The sequence below is a fragment of the Bemisia tabaci genome, chromosome 9, assembly GCF_918797505.1.
Source record: "Bemisia tabaci chromosome 9, PGI_BMITA_v3".
Taxonomy (NCBI): Eukaryota; Metazoa; Arthropoda; class Insecta; order Hemiptera; family Aleyrodidae; genus Bemisia; species Bemisia tabaci.
In genome coordinates, this window is record NC_092801.1 from 1915169 (window position 1) to 1931349 (window position 16181).

General features: G+C 40.4%; 1 protein-coding gene and 1 long non-coding RNA gene across 5 annotated transcripts in view; one reads left to right on the forward strand and one right to left on the reverse strand.

The window, feature by feature from the left end:
- Positions 1-3976: 3976 nt before the first annotated feature.
- LOC109038241 (uncharacterized) overlaps positions 3977-16181 on the reverse strand; it is a 68205-nt gene continuing 56000 nt past the window's right edge. Inside the window, exons 7-8 of one of the 4 annotated variants that reach the window (XM_072304759.1) lie at positions 8203-10133; positions 3977-4723 (exon numbers count right to left, since the gene is read on the reverse strand). In XM_072304759.1, the coding sequence (XP_072160860.1) occupies positions 8211-10133 (1923 nt within the window). In that variant the 3' untranslated portion in view covers positions 3977-4723; positions 8203-8210. Of the gene's footprint in view, positions 10148-12090; positions 15369-16181 lie in introns of those variants that run through there. The other 3 variants (XM_072304758.1, XM_072304760.1, XM_072304757.1) reach the window with 3 other exon arrangements.
- Positions 10159-11953, forward strand: LOC140225543 (uncharacterized). Its single transcript, XR_011900589.1, has 2 exons — positions 10159-11672; positions 11727-11953. It is a non-coding gene; the product is annotated as an uncharacterized lncRNA (long non-coding RNA).

Here is a 16181-nt window from a genome sequence, read left to right on the forward strand (position 1 = left end):
TATAGTTTCCTGTTCACCACTTTTTTTCCTCGTTTGGCCCGCGGGAAGTTTATAAAAAAATACGTAAATTTTACTCAAAATTTACGCAAAAAAATTTACTTAAAATTTTTCTTCAATTTTATGTAAAACAAAGTCCCGAAAAGGGTTTCCTAATACGAATATTTCAGGAGTTTTTCGAGCTTTCAGGAGAGCTTTCGAGCAGAAGAGCAAGCGGGTTTCAGGGCTGGCAGATCAACCATCGACCATCTATTTTGCATCACCCAGGTTATTGAGAAGAAGATGGCGGTTGGTCAAGAATTGCACTTGGTGTTCGTGGATTTGCAAAAAGCCTATGATAGCGTGCCTTTAGTGAAACTGTGGGAGGCCTTGAAAAAATCTGATTTTACTCATGGACTAATTAACGCTATCAAGCATTTTTATCAAGGGACTTTCGCAAGGATTAAATGTCAAGGCGCCTTGTCGGAGGGTTTTTATGTAACAAAGGAGCTAAAGCAAGGGTGTTGCCTCTCCTCCACCTTGTTTAAAATATACTTGGAACATGTACTGCGTGAATAGAAGAAAAAATGTTCCGGAATGGGTGTCCCTCTGAATGATGAAGAAACTCTTTACACGTTATGCTTTGCTGATGACCGAGTACTTATCGCCCAAGATCAGGATGATGCTGAGTACATGACTCGAAAGTTGGTGGCTGAGTATCGGAAATGGGGCTTCGAGGTGAATGTCAGCAAAACCGAGAAGTTGACCGTTGGCGGGAATCAGCAAAGTATAGAATTAGAGGATGGGCGGCAAATTGGAAGCTGCGATATTTACAAATATTTAGGAGTGTTTCTAACCCAGGATGGAAGATTGGACCAGGCCATCAAGAAGAGGAATATGCAGGGTAGGAGGGCAATCGCTATGTTAAATGGAGTCCTTAGGGACCAAAGGATCTCCAAAAGAACAAAAGAAGGATCTACAACGCGATTGTCAAGAGCATAGTAACCTACGGGTGTGAAGTATGGCCGATGAAACAGCGGACCCGGGAGGTTTTAGAGGCAACAGAGATGGACTTCTGGCGTAGATCCGCTGGTATTTCCAGAAAGGATCGCGTCAGGAATGAGACGGTACGGGAGATCATGGATGCCAAACAGACCATCGTGCATGACATTATGACAAAACAACTCATTTGGTATGGTCATGTCCAGAGAATGGCAGGAGACAGGTTGCCGAAGAAGGTCCTTGACTGGGTTCCTCCCGGGAGAAGACGCAGAGGGCGCCCAATGAAAGGTTGGAGGGAAGGGATTGAAGCGGAAATGTTAAGGTGCTCAATCCCCCAAGATTTGTGGTTTGAAAGAGAGCAGTGGAGGTTAGGAGTCGTATAGCGCGAGGGAGTGCTGTGAAGCGACTTATATGTATGTATGTGAACTATGCAAAACGATAATCCGGGTATCGGAACTTGGCTGTTTTGAAAACGCCTTCAAATGCGGCGTGATACCTGACGCATTCCGGAAAGTTCAAATAGTTGTATCATTGCGCCGTAAGAATGTGACGGAAGATTTAAATGGAGATAGCCTCCATGCACGCTGGGCTTGTCGATTTCCTCTGAAATTTTTGCAGTGGTGAATGCATATCTGAAGTGCGCTCCAGCTAGAATTGTATTTACAAATGGGTGGTTTTTCTGCGAGGATTAAAAATAAACGAGTGGTACGGAATATAACAAAAGAATATGATCTATGCAAAACGATAATCCGGGTATCGGAACTTGGCTGTTTTGAAAACGCCTTCAAATGCGGCGTGATACCTGACGCATTCCGGAGAGTTCAAATAGTTGTATCATTGCGCCGTAAGAATGTGACGGAAGATTTAAATGAAGATAGCCTCCATGCACGCTGGGCTTGTCGATATCCTCAATTTTTATGGGCTGCAACTTTTCCTTTTATAGTTTCCTGTTCACCACTTTTTTTCCTCGTTTGGCCCGCGGGAAGTTTATAAAAAAATACGTAAATTTTACTCAAAATTTACGCAAAAAAATTTACTTAAAATTTTTCTTCAATTTTATGTAAAACAAAGTCCCGAAAAGGGTTTCCTAATACGAATATTTCAGGAGTTTTTTACGTGATTTTCAAGTGGTACTGAAGTAAATTTTCAGTTCTCTTAAAATTTTCGAGTGTTTCACAACTTTTCTCAACAGCCACTGCTATAAGGGCTGACACTGATTGCAAAAAAAAGGTCAACTGATATTGTGGACGGAGGCTTTATGTCTCGCTAAATCTCCGTTTAAATTAAACTTGCTCGAACATAGATCACAAGAGAATGATCGGTCATCCTTGAGAATTTTCACATCCCTGCTAAAAATGACGAGTAGACTACTCAGAATTCGCCAACTCACATGAGTAGAACTTCCTACTTATATGAGTAGAAATCCTACTCACATCGCTAGAATATTCTGCTCATAAGAGTAGAAAAGTTCAACTAATATGAATTCAATTTTTTTCACTTTTCAGGAGTGCTGTTTCTGACCAGGAAACACCGATGTAACATGTAAATTTGAAAAATACAAAAATTTTGTTCTTATAATTCCTTTGATGCGGTGACTAGTTTCTGAGATATCGGACACGGTAGATTCAATGCTGAAGTCATGTGAGTTGAAACCTCCAGTCATATTAGTTGGAATCCCTAGTGATATGAGTTGGCGAAAACTGAATAGAGAAATTCTGCAGAAATAGAGAAAAATATTCATAAGCTAACTGCATCTTATCTTAACTTGAAACTGAACCATTTTGTTTTCAAAGAGTTAAAAACTTTCGAGCCTTGGTATCCCGTGCCCATGACAATTTCCACAGCTCATGAGTTGTTGTTGATGCTTACGCCCTTTGAAAAATGAACAGTACAATTATCCTTAGAATTCAGTTCAATGAACATGCAATAACTGAATCTACAACGCGGATCTGTAAGATTGTCACTGTTCTTTCTGTGATATTGAGAGGAGATTCGTTTTTAATGTCTCTAGCAAAGTATAAATTTTAAACTGACTTTTCAAAATATTCCATTACTTCACTAGGTTGTTTTTACAGCAGGTAATACTCTTGTATTTTGGCGGAGTGTGCTTTTTCTTTCACAGCACGCTCCGCGCTCTGACTTAAATTTCCTGCTGCAATATACCACTTAAAATTTTGCAGTTCGTACTGCAACTACACATCCTAGTTTTGTTTGAAGCAATGTGTACTTAGACATGTGATCATAATTGAGGGATGCTAACGAGGTCAGAAATTCAAAAATGACAAATAAAAATAATAAGAAATAATTTAATGAAAATAAAAATTACAATCTGAACGAAACAAAAAATGTAACAGGAAAATAAAGAACCAAACCTGAGCTTGAAAATCAGAGTAACACAAATAGCATTGGTAAAAAATTCAATTTAAGAGCACGACAGAATGAGACATTGACCGGTTCTAATGACATACCAAGGTTAAAAAGCTAGACAATGTACATTAACATTTTTACATGAACACTAATCTTGACGACACAAAACTTGTGAAATCTATCTGAACCATGAACGTTTGCGTAAAGTACAAAATTGACGGAATGAGATAGCGACGGTGAAAGTCGGCAATCACATAACTCGGTTTGCGACGTCGCAGACTTCCTGTCATACTTTATTTTTTAAATGGAAAACTACTCAACGGCAATTCTTTAAAACTGTCATGATTTTTCTTCTCAATGCGAAGAAAATTCTGCAAAAACTTCAAGAAATAATATCAATTTGCATGTTCTCCTTTAAAAAAATGACGTAGAGGCGGAGATTTTCAGACACCGCAAACGAGTTATGTGATTGCCGACTTTCACCGTCGATAGGTAATAAGAATAATGTTTAATCTTTTTGTGTTATAAAAATGATATGACACCTCTTTGAGGGTTGTAAAAAAGAGGAAATTTCAGTAAATTTTGAAAGCATTCAGACTCTACGAAGAGAAAGGTGAGTTTTTTTTAGGGGAGCAGGTCCTATAGGGACACTGGGGCCCCTGCCCCAAATTTTTTTGGAAAAGTAAGCCCCTTTTTGATTGAATCTTAGATTATTTTTGTCAGAAGTCTTTCCCGATTAAGTAGCTCATAAAAATATGAGCCATCCTTCCGCGTCGCGTCAGATATAAGTGGGTAGAATGAATAAGTGGGACTGATTCTCCCAAATTTCACCTTGGAGCACATGTGTGACTTTCAGGGTGATCGGACGAAAATGTATGAATATGGATTTTTTTTCGGTTTTTTGTGCTTTTTCTAGCGGGAAATTCGAATTCTAAAACTGCCCCCGAAATTTGGCATTAGAAAATGTTCAGCAAAAGTGGACATGTAAAAACTTTTCGGTCTCACATGCCGGGCTGGACTTGGGAGTTCTATGCGCAGTTGAACTTAAAAAAATTTCGTACATTGTATCTTTAATATCAGTGGAGCTACCTTAACGTGATGGTTTCTTAAGGTGTAGTATATTTTATTATAATAGATCGGTCTTAGATATGGTAAATACGCCATAGACAGTTAGGCCAAAGATTTCGTTACCCAGGCGATTGGCAGTTGAGCGGCTTTTGCCGAAAACTTGTTTCTCGGAGACTTTAACGCGTCGCTTACGGGGATTTACATTGAATCAGGAGACTTTAACGCGCGGTCAGGAAGAAGACAAACAAACGTGGCGGACCGTGAGTGCGGAGAGCGGAGTGCGGGACGTATCCCACATGATCCAGGTTCACTGAAAAAAAATTATCGGCGTTTTTACCAAGGTCCGTCGGTACCTTTACCATCTCACTTTTTTTTACCAATTATTGGTAATTTTACCAAGACAGACTGGTAAGCTTACCTACAAACCGGTATTTTTACTGTTTTTTTTTTCAGGTAAGAATACCACTTTTATTGGTAATCAATTCCCGGTAACTTTGCCATTTTACCTCGGTAATTCCACCACAGTCGATAAAAAATATTGGCGTTTCTACCAAGGTCCAGTAAAATTACCAAGAAAGTTCAATAATTTTACCGAGATTCCTCGGTAAAATTACCAATTCCATAAATGGTAATTTTACCAAGAAAAAACTGGGATCAAATAGAACCCTGAATTCTTGGTAAGGTTACCCTTTTCTTAGTAAATACACCGAGATTTTTTTTTTTTTCAGTGTAATATACCCAAATACGGAGGACTATTCTTCTCTCGGGGAAGAAATCACCCCGAACACTGTCAGGACTCCTGCCACTCCCCCGCAACCCACAAAATTTCAGATTAATAGATAGCCATAAGGCCGGTCTCTCCTCGGTTCCGGGGAGCCGCTTCAGCCGCTGCACCAAACCAAGCAGCAGTTCTGCCGTGATAGCGAAGAGAGCCGTAAGTGCAAAAATGAAGTTTTGAGAAAACGGGCTCAGAAGCCTCCGACAAGAACATTTTATTGAAAGAAGCCTCCGTTCTTTGTCAAATGGAGATGTTGCATGGGTGAGGGATTTGCGATTTGACCATTGATTCTTATGTAAAAGTTCGCGAGAAACACGATGGTGCCACTGGTTTTCTCTGAAATCATCTATCAAGCTCCAAAAAAGCTCTCAAGTTGAGGCCAAAATGGGGGGGGGGGGATATCCCACGCTATCCTGAGAGTCCACCTCTACATCAAAACAAACTCTCCATGCAAAGATAGGGAGCAAATACATTAGCAGGGTTGCCGTGTTTTCAGTTTTGGAGTCCCCAAATAAAGTGGCAGCCCTGCTAATGTATTTGCTCCCTATCTATGTAAGGAGAGTTTGTTTTGATGTAGAGGTGGACTCTCAGGATAGTGTGGGATATCCCCTCCATTTGGCCTCAACTTGAGAGCTTTTTTTGAGCTTGGGAGATGATTTCAGAGAAAACCAGTGGCACCATCGTGTTTTTCGCGAACTTTTACAAAAGTATCAATGGTCAAATCGCAAATCCCTCACACATGCAACATCTCCACTGTTTCGCCGGCCTCCACGTTGTGTCGCCGATCCTTGCGCGGTTCCCCGAGGCAGCCGATAATCATCATGGTGGCCGATGCTAAAGAACCAGACCCCCGGCTGGATGATCTACAGCGGGCCGATTATTGAAATTGATAGACAAAGCGATAGACAAAGAAGACATAGGGAGTATGGAGCTATCCTATTGGTTGTTCCTATGGACTAAGGGAGAAAATGATAGACTAACTGTCGGGTTCCTCGGGCATTGCCGTTACTTAGTCTATTACTTACCTCCTTTGTCCATTGCAACCACCCGCTTCCACCAATAGGATCCCTCCATACCTCTTTTGTCTTCTTTGTCTATAGCTTTGTCTATCAATTTCGATAATCGGCCCGCAGTCCGATATAGTATTACTCAAGGAGGGCGCCATCCAACCCGTTAGCACCATGACTAGAGCGCAAAATGGATGTAGCAGCTGATCGGTCACGAACTAGGGCGAGGCAGCACCAGTCTTCACATCCGGATCCACGGCAGGTCGCCGCACCCCGATCAACCTCAAACAACAATAATGATGTTGTCGAAATACATCGTTACCAGCGTATTTGTTTTTACGTAAAACTTGATAAGTAAAATGTTCAAATTTATACTTGGTATGTTTTACTCTTGAGTAACTTGCGGGTGTCTTGAACGCGGCGAGAGGAGAGGACAATTGATCAAATGGGAATGTCCTTAATGTTCTCGAGCAGCCTCCGATGCAAACTCGATGAAATTATGACCGGGTAAAAAGGATTGAAAAGCGTGAAGGACAAGTATACTATTGTATGCTAAAGACCAAAAACACAGTGTTTAACACTTCCAATCTCTCCACCGATGAAATGCCAGGGGGCGGTTCCGGTGTGTCAGCAAAAGGCTGACAACAAGTTCCCGACCTGCTCATCCAGTGTATACCTGGTCAACTCCAGTTTAGACTTTAATTATTCTCATTTCTCAAATGTAATAATATAAACGAGACATCATACCTTATTCGTCCTTAATATTTATATTTTAAGATAATTTTTCTAAATGTGAGAAATGATTTGGATTAATGTAATAAAAAGAACTTGTTAAATAAAAAAAAAGTATACTATGGACACTAGACAAGGTACGAATTTCAGCATTCTGATACATGTTTCCTAACCAAAATTTCACGTAGAACACGATACGCACAACGGAAATTACCGAAATTAATTCCTTACGTAGATATTTAATGATTCTTGATGCGTGAATTGAAACCACCGTTCATGAAAACTCAATGCTCTACGTGATTCACATCGCACGCTAAACGTTATCATAAACATCTCAGCGATGTAAAAATCTGGCAACCTCATTCTTGACGCTTTGGCTCAGCTATAGCAAATTGCTTATAGTTTGAACAACACAAGGTGGGAAATGAACATTGCTCGATTGAGAAACTTGCTGAAACCGTTGTAGTGCGCGATTTGACTCACGTAGAGCTTTGAGTTTCTTGTGAGCGGGCAGTTCAAATTCCTCGTAACCAGTGTAAAATAAAAACGTTAATATCCCCGTTAGGAATTGGTTTCAGTAATTTTCGTTGTGTGAATCGTGTTCTTCGTGAAATTCTGGTTAAGAAACATGTATCAGATCGCTTAAATTCGTACCCTGTCTAGTGGTCCATTGAGCCAGATATGGCAATTTACTCGAGCACGATCACCGTGGCGATGCGTGCGCTTCGGTTATAAACCTTTTTATTTCAGATTTTGACCCACTGAGAGTAACAGTGTACGACGTATAAATATCGATGACCAAAAAGCAAGTCCGCGTACCTCCATTGTGGTGTTTGAAAATTCAAGCTCATATTTTATTCTTTGGAGGAGAAACAAACCAACTCTACAATTTCCCACATTTATACAGGATATTCTGCAAGAAGTGAAGATAAATCGTGGAAGTTTTCAATAAATTACACTAACTGGTTTTCAAGAGGAAAATAGGGCATGACAGGAAGTCTGAAACGTCGCGAACGGAGGTACGTGGTTTCGCACTTGGACCATCGATTTTTTTATTATTTATTTATCTATTCTTTTTTTTTACTGATCATCTTTCTCTGTTCTTTTTTTGTTATTTAGTGCCTACTTTGTTGTGATATTTAGTGCTTACCAGAAAGGTAAAATTTCATTTTAGTCCTTTCTGTAGCGTGAGGTATACCATAGACTTGCGGCTCTCATGTAATAAAATGTGAATAAATAAATAAATAAATAAATACTCTGATAATTACTCACAATTGCCGTCAGCCACCTGCGTGGGAATGAATTATATGTTTCTTTAAATCAGCCTTTGCTTTGTACGTCTTCGAACAATGACCACACGAGAAGGGTCTATCATCGCTGTGAACGTATCCCACATGCAATCTTAAATTACCCTCGATCTTGAAGCTTTTCGAGCAACGACTACAAGCGAAGGGCCGATCGCCGATATGTACTTGCATTATATGATGCCGCAACGCAGCTTTCGTTTTGCATTTGCTTGAACACTGGGCACAAGAAAAAGGTCGATCACCTATGTGAACAAGCAAAACATGTTTCTGCATTGCAATTTCCCCTTTGAATTTCTTGAAGCAATGACCGCAAGAAATGGGTCGATCATCATTGTGAGCTCCCATCACATGCGTCCTCACATCATGCTTCCTTTTGAATTTGCTGGGGCACTGAGCGCACGAGAAGGGTCGATCACCGATATGGACGTGCTTAACATGATTCCGTAAGCCAGTTCTCGTCTTGAATGTACTTGAGCATCGATTGCACGGGAACGCTCGATTGTCAAAGTGACACGTAATATGGGATTTTAATTGAGTTCTTGATTTATATTTCCTTGGGCACTGTTCACACGAGAAAGGTCGATCAGCGATGTGAACGGCGGTTATATGATTGTACACACCGGCTTTCGTTTTAAAATTTCTCAGGCAGTGACAACACAAGAAAGGCCGATTTTCATTGTGAACGCGTTTATGTATCTTTAGAGCAGCTCTCGATTTGAATTTACTTGCGCACTGATCACACGAGAAAGGTCGATCGTCGCTATGGACTCGGAGATGATTCTGTAGTTCGTTTTTCGATTTAAATTTGCTTGAGCACTGAGCACATGAGAAAAGTCGTTCACTACTGTGAGCTCTCCTTATATGATCATGTAAATGTTCCTTCCTGTGAAATTTATTTAGGCACTCATTACAAGAGAAGTTCCGAACATCGTTATGGACGGAACGAATATGAAGTATTAAATTACTCTTCGTTTTAAAAGCTGACGAACACTGATCACAAGAAAATATCGGTCGATTTTGAACGTGGGCCCTTTGAACGTGCAATTCTAAATAAAAACTTGATTTAAACGTTTTAGAGCACTGATCACAGGAGAATGGTCTATCATCGTAACGGGCGCACGCACGACGTATTTGATGCATGATTAATGCTGGTTCCGATTTAAATTTTCCTGAGCACGAATTGCAAGAGAATGGGCGATCATTTTTGTGAACGTCGAGCATGTGCCGCACTAACTGCGCTTTTGCTATGAATTCGCTTGGGCACTGATCACAAAAAAATGTTGTATTATGGGCACGCCCTATATGTGTCCGTGCAGCTGCCTTCGAATGAAATGTGCGCGAGCACTGATTGCACGGGAAGAGTCCATCATCATAGTGCCGTCTGTGCACTGCTTGTACGTGCTTTGTAAAAGACTTGATTGATTTAAATTTGCTTGAACACAAATTACAAGAGAGTGGCCGATCAATTTTGTGAACGTCGATCATGTGCCGCACTAACTGCGCTTTTGCTATGAATTCGCTGGGGCACTGATCACAAAAAAATGTTGTATGGACATGGACAATCCCTATATGCGACCGTGCGGCTGCCTTTGAGTGAAATGTGCGCGAGCACTGATTACACGGGAAGGGTCCATCATTATGGGCGATTGCCAACAATGGTGAGTCTGGGCTGGTTTTCGACGCACATGTTGAGGAGATCCGGGAAGTAAATTCGTCCAAACTGATGCAATGAGACTGCTTATAATTCTTCGTTGAAGACTTTTTCAAGGGTTTTCCCTTCGATAATTTGCGTCCTTCTCCTCGGAAAATTTTCTGGACCGTCAACGCCGCTTGGCTTGGCTCTCCATTTTCCGGGTTTGTATCTCGATGAAAGGCGTGTGAGAACTCAGAGACGTCCTGCAACAAAACAACTGGAGGCTATTACTAATTTCTCCGTCAACCTTCGCTTAGGAGCGCTACAGCAAGTGCACATCCAATTACACATGTTTGTTTCAAATATTTCAGGAGGAAGATTTAGGTTACAGTGCACTGAAAAGAAAAGTAGCTTGGATCAAGCATGATAATTCTTGAATTTGCCGCCAAGATTTTTCTTTACCTTGCTTTAAGCTGACTTTTTCTTGATTCAAGAAAAATAATGCTTGGGTTAAGCAAAAAAGTAGCTTATATTAACCAGCAAAATTCTTGATTTCGGAAGAAATACTTCTTGGCGGCAAATTTAAGATTCTTTTTTTTCCAGTGTGATGGAAATATTTCTGAGCGGTGAGCTTGCAAATTGCTTGTGGCAAAAAGTGGACCTTTTTCGTGTCGCGCAGTAGAGAATTGATTCGTACCGATTTATTCTCATTCGTGATGTTGGAGTTTTTTAGCCAACGTGCGTAAAAAATTCACATGAAGTGAAGTGAGTTGTAGTGATAAGTTGATTCACAGTTGTAGTGATAAGAGAAGTTAGGTCATTTTTTTCTGTTTGGATCTAATTCGATATAATGGTGGTGACTTGAGGCCCTAAGGAGACGTCACCATTAGTTCTTGTGAGGTTTTATTTCCGGTCGCCAAGTCCCACAAGCTGGGGGCTTGGCTTCTTGTGGTACAGCAAGCACTAGCCGCAACGAGACTGTAAGCTCACCGCAAACAAATAATGCCAGCAGGATATGAAGGGTTTGGTAGAAAACAAGACAAAATTGATAATCTGAGAAATGTAATTTTATTGGTTTTCTTTCATTGAATGTTTGCGTTGACAGAACTTTGAAGCAGAGCAAAACATTGTAAGTTTTGAAGGTATAAATGTTTAAAATTCTACTTTAAAAAAAAAGCAAGTTCCAATCGCAACTTAAATTAACAGTTTCTTTCACAAATGTTGCATGTTGCATAATGTGCACAATGTTACATAAATGAGTTTTTAGGTGATAGCTACAAATAGAGATATCAGATAATAGATTGTTTCTGAGGAATTTCGGAATATAGCTGTTACATACAACATATTTTTTATTTAAATTTAATTGATACGTGTTGAAATTAAGTTTTTTGGGGTACAAACCACATTTGACACGTACCATAAACTAAAACTCAGCTTCTGTATTTACGTAATAGAAAAATAAATAAATAAATGTTAGTAATTTGAAAAATATTTGATAAAAACTGAGCTTCTTCTTTTGTAACTCCAAAATTTGTTGTCATAATTGGTCTTCTACGGTCATGACGAACAGTAAGAAGAGAAAGATACAATTTACAGAGTTTACTTGATGGGTAAACCCCTCTTTCAATGGTATCAGGAAGTATGTAAAATAAATTAGGCGAAAATCTGCTCCTGAGCGCATTATGATCAATAAATACAAAACAATCTCTTACTCTGAGCTATGACCACACGAAAAATATTGTGCGTGATGCGCCCACCCACAGCCATTTTGCAGCGTGATGGCGATGAAATAATCCTATTAGGTGAAATAATCCTATTAGGTGAAATAATCCTATTAGGTGAAATAATCCTATTAGGTGAAATAATCCTATTAGGCACTTCAAGGGGAAGTCCGTTCCGACTCAGGACACCCCGATTCAGAATAATTTTTCTGTATTGGGGTAAGTGGCGGCCATCCGTCAGGATTCAGGGATGATCATTTTGCAGTAATTTTTTATTACTAATGAAGAAATAATTTTGTGGGGCAGCGGGAGGGGGGGGGGGGGTTACATTTATGTAAAAAAAAAAAAAAAAACATGAATAATGCGGGGCTGTGAGCTTGATCCATTACCAGTTTCTTCGATCCTCTCCTAATTACTTTTACGTAGGCCCGAGGCACAAGAGTCGTATGCGTTTGAATATTGGCTTTCGCTTTAAATAGCCTAGGCAGTAGTCAACAAAGAGAAATTAATTGATGCTACGTCCATGTTTCAAATATGCACCTGTAATTTAGATATTGACTTGAATTTGAATGAGCATTGATCACATGAGAGAAGTCAATTGCCGTTATGCACACTTGAACCGCGTCAAGAAGAAAGGAACCAAGCCACATCAGCTACTGCTGGTGACAATTGATGTAACTATGGTAACTTGTTATACAGGGTGATCCAGACCACCCGTCCACTATCTTTTTCTCGAAAACTGCGGAAAATTGAGCTTCGGGACCAAAACTTTCATGGGGTAAATCGATCACAGAGAATTGAATTAACATATTTTCAGCCCCCCCACAATGGCCCCTGGGGGGGGGGGGGGGGGGGGGGGTTGCCCCCGTAGGGACCATTTTTTAGGGCTGAAAATATTTTCATTCGATCCTTTGGGGTCGATTTACCCCATGAAATTTTTGGTCCGCAGTTTTCGAGAAAAAGATAGTGTACGGGTGGTCTGGATCACCCTGTATATAAAGAGAAAGGAATTTTATCTTTCCTTTTATCATATATGTCCTTATATATCAGATCACGATACTCATAAAAATGTTAATATTTATTTTTTCATGTTAGTTAGTAAATCTTATTGTTACCCTAATTGGTAACAACTGCAAAAAACAGGGCCGTTATACGTTTACGTGAAAACGGTTGTGCAGATTTTTAAGCAAATTTCAGTGAAATTTCTGTATCGTGCGAAGCAAATTCAACATTCAAAGGCGTCCTCACAAACGCCCTCTTGTGAAAAATGAAATTGTGGCTTGGTTCCTTCCTGCTAAACGCGGTCTACTTTTCAAATGCCGTTTCGGAGCACCCTTAAAGTTAGATTTTCTCGAACAGCGATCACAAGGAAAGAATCACTCACCGGTGTGACGGTGGCGTGGCGTGAATTGCGATTTATCGATTGTTATGCCATTTAAACCTATGATAAAAGATCGATTATCAGGGTGTTCGCAGCGAGCACCTTAGTAATCGATTCTTTACCATAGTTTTAAATGGCGAGATATCGATAATCGATTATTCACGCCACGCCACTGCGGTGTGGACGCTCATCACGTGTTCTCTTCGCTCAATCTTTGTTCTAAAGCTTGAGCACTTATCATGGGAGGAACGCAATTCAGTATTTTGGACTTCCCGACTTCTGCCACATGTCTCTGTAAGTTAGGCTTACTCTTAGATTTGAATTTCCGAACGCAATAGCCACAGGAGACGGTCAAGATCCTATGGATGGACATGCTTAATATGCCTTTGCAAACATTTTTTAGTTTTGAAAGTGCTTGAGCACGTATCACATGAAAAAGGTCGATCGGAAGTGTGGAGTAACAAAACATGCTGCTTCAGATCGGGTTGTGATTTGAATGTGCTCGAGCACAGATCGCACAAGAAGGACCGAGAGCCAATATGGACGTACTTAATATGGTCCCGCAAGTTAGATTTTGATTTGAAAGTGCTTGAGCACGTATCACATGAAAAAGGTCGATCGGAAGTGTGGACAAACAAAACATGCTGCTTCAGATCGGGTTGTGATTTGAATGTGCTCGAGCACAGATCGCACAAGAAGGACCGAGAGCCAATATGGACGTACTTAATATGGTCCCGCAAGTAAGATTTTGATTTGAAAGTGCTTGAGCACGTATCGCATGAGAAATGTCGATAGGAAGTATGGACGCACGCAATATGTCTCTTCAAATCCGCGGAGTGTTTAAACGTTTTCGGGCACTGATCACAAATGAAGGGTCGTTCACCGAGATGTAAGTTGCGTGTATGATACTGCAAACGAGTTTCTGTTCTAAACCTCGCTGAGCATTGGTCGCATGAGAATGGTCGATAGGTGCTGTGAATGGACTTTATATGTGAATAAATTGCGCTTTTTGATTTGCACTTGGTTGAGCAGTGAGCACACGAGTAGGTTATCCAATCATTGCTGTGCGTTTGCTTGATATGAACGACCATGGCGCTTTTCGTTCTATATTTTCTCGTGCACTGACTGCACGCGAAGGTTTGGTTCTCGTTGTGAACTGAGCGGTTATGGTGCCTTAGAGCGCACTTACGTGCAAAACTGGAAGGACACTGATTGCACAAGAATGGACGATCATTGGTAGGGAATTTCTTCAGATGCAAGTTTAAAGCGGTTTTTGTTTTGTATCTGCGTGAGCACTCATCGCAGGGGAAGGGTCGAGCCGCAGTGTGGACGTACTTCATGTGTTCTCTGAGTTTACTCGTCCATTTAAATTTTTTGAAGCACTTATCACACGAGAGGGGGCGATCTTCACTGTGCACTCCTTGTACGTGCCGTTTTAAACAATGGTTAAATTTAAATTTTCTTGAACATTGACCACATGAGAAGGGCCGATCTTCGCTGTGGACGCCCTGAACATGAGTCCGTAGTGCATTCCGGCTTTTAAAGTTTCTTGAGCATTGAGCACATGAGAAGGGGCGTTCATCATTGTGAGCGTACTTAATGTGTGTTTGTAAAGCTCCTTTCACTTCAAATTTACTTGAACATTGACTACACGCGAAGTTTCGATCACTGTTGTGGGCGTGACGAGAGTGAACGAGTAAACCATTCTTGCAATTAAAGGTTGATGAGCACTGGCTACAAGAGAATAATGGTGGTTTATCGCTGTGCAAGCCTTTCAGGTGCGCTTTCAAATGTAAAATCGATATGAATTTTGATGAGCATTTATCACAGGAGAATTTTCGGTCTTTGCTGTGGCCTCGATGCATATGCCCCAGAAGAGATGCCCGCGATTTAAATTTTCTTGAGCACTGCACGCACGAAAATGGTCGCTCATACTTGGGCATGGGCATTACTGATGAGCTTGGAGAGAGTCCCGATTTAAGTTGCGGTGAGTGTTCGTTCAATGGGGGAAGTTGATCAGAGGTGCATGGCAATACAGCATTAGTCGAACGCTCGCTGCATGCAACGATTCGAGCATTGCCGTTAGCATGCCTGTCAATGCCTGATTTCAACATTCTCTTGCCAAGTTGGATTTTATTTTGCCGACTGGATTTCGTCAGTCTTGCGCTAGTATTAGTGGGATAATTAAAACTACTGCTGGGGGAGGATTTTTCCGAAGTTGTGAGATGAAGCTTCTTCGTGTCCGTGGTTGAAGTGAATGTCTCTAAGGCTTCTTTTTTGGAAAATGTTCCTTCCTTTTGGGACGACACTATTGAAGCGTTAATAGATAGTCTGCCGGTTCCTTGGTTTTCTGAGACATGTTTGTGGACGGATGTGTGATCAAAACGTGATCCTCCCTGTAACAAAACAATGTAGGTGCGTTATACTCTCCTTGGTAAAGCCCTGCTGCAACAAATTTTTTAGGTGTCACACTTGGAAAATCATGCAGAACCACAATCAATTATAGTCACCGATACGTGTTTGTCCTCGTTAGAATTACCCGTAAAAGCAATGCGAAAATCTTAATGGTGAAAGCTCTCATGAGAAGAACGAATTTTGAGCCCGATATTCAGCCATTTCAATCAGTAGCAGTTTCGATTGAGCAAGATGTTTCAGTTCCGAAATTGAAGATTTTATTATTCATTTCTTAATTTGGTGGGAGACGATCTTTAGTCTATACTTGCAATTACAGTTGGCAGATCCCATATTTATTTTATGCGTGTTTTATTCATAATTATTAAACATTTAAAATTCGGAAGTTGTATTTAGACGTAACATTTAAAGTATAAATCTTGCTTTTATACTGTACATGTTCTTACAATGGACAAGAAAGACTGACGTTTTTAAATTTTCCATTTAAAATAATCAGTTTTTAAAGGTAGATTACATAAGAGGGCTAAGAGATTACCTAAAACGCATTCAGGTCAATTAATTTCAAGAAGACTTGAGCGCCACGAAATCGAAAATCGAGTATTCGGTGGTTCCGCATTGCTTAGACATACATGCATTTTGTTGCAACGTGGCATGTAAAAAACTGAATTTTAAGGCCTAAAAACGTCTGAAAAGTTCAAACACTCTAAAAAAGACACAATCGCTAAAGCGCTATGAAGTACTCGCACAGCTTCATTTGATGCAATCACAGTTATCTCAAATTTATTCGAATTAGGGAG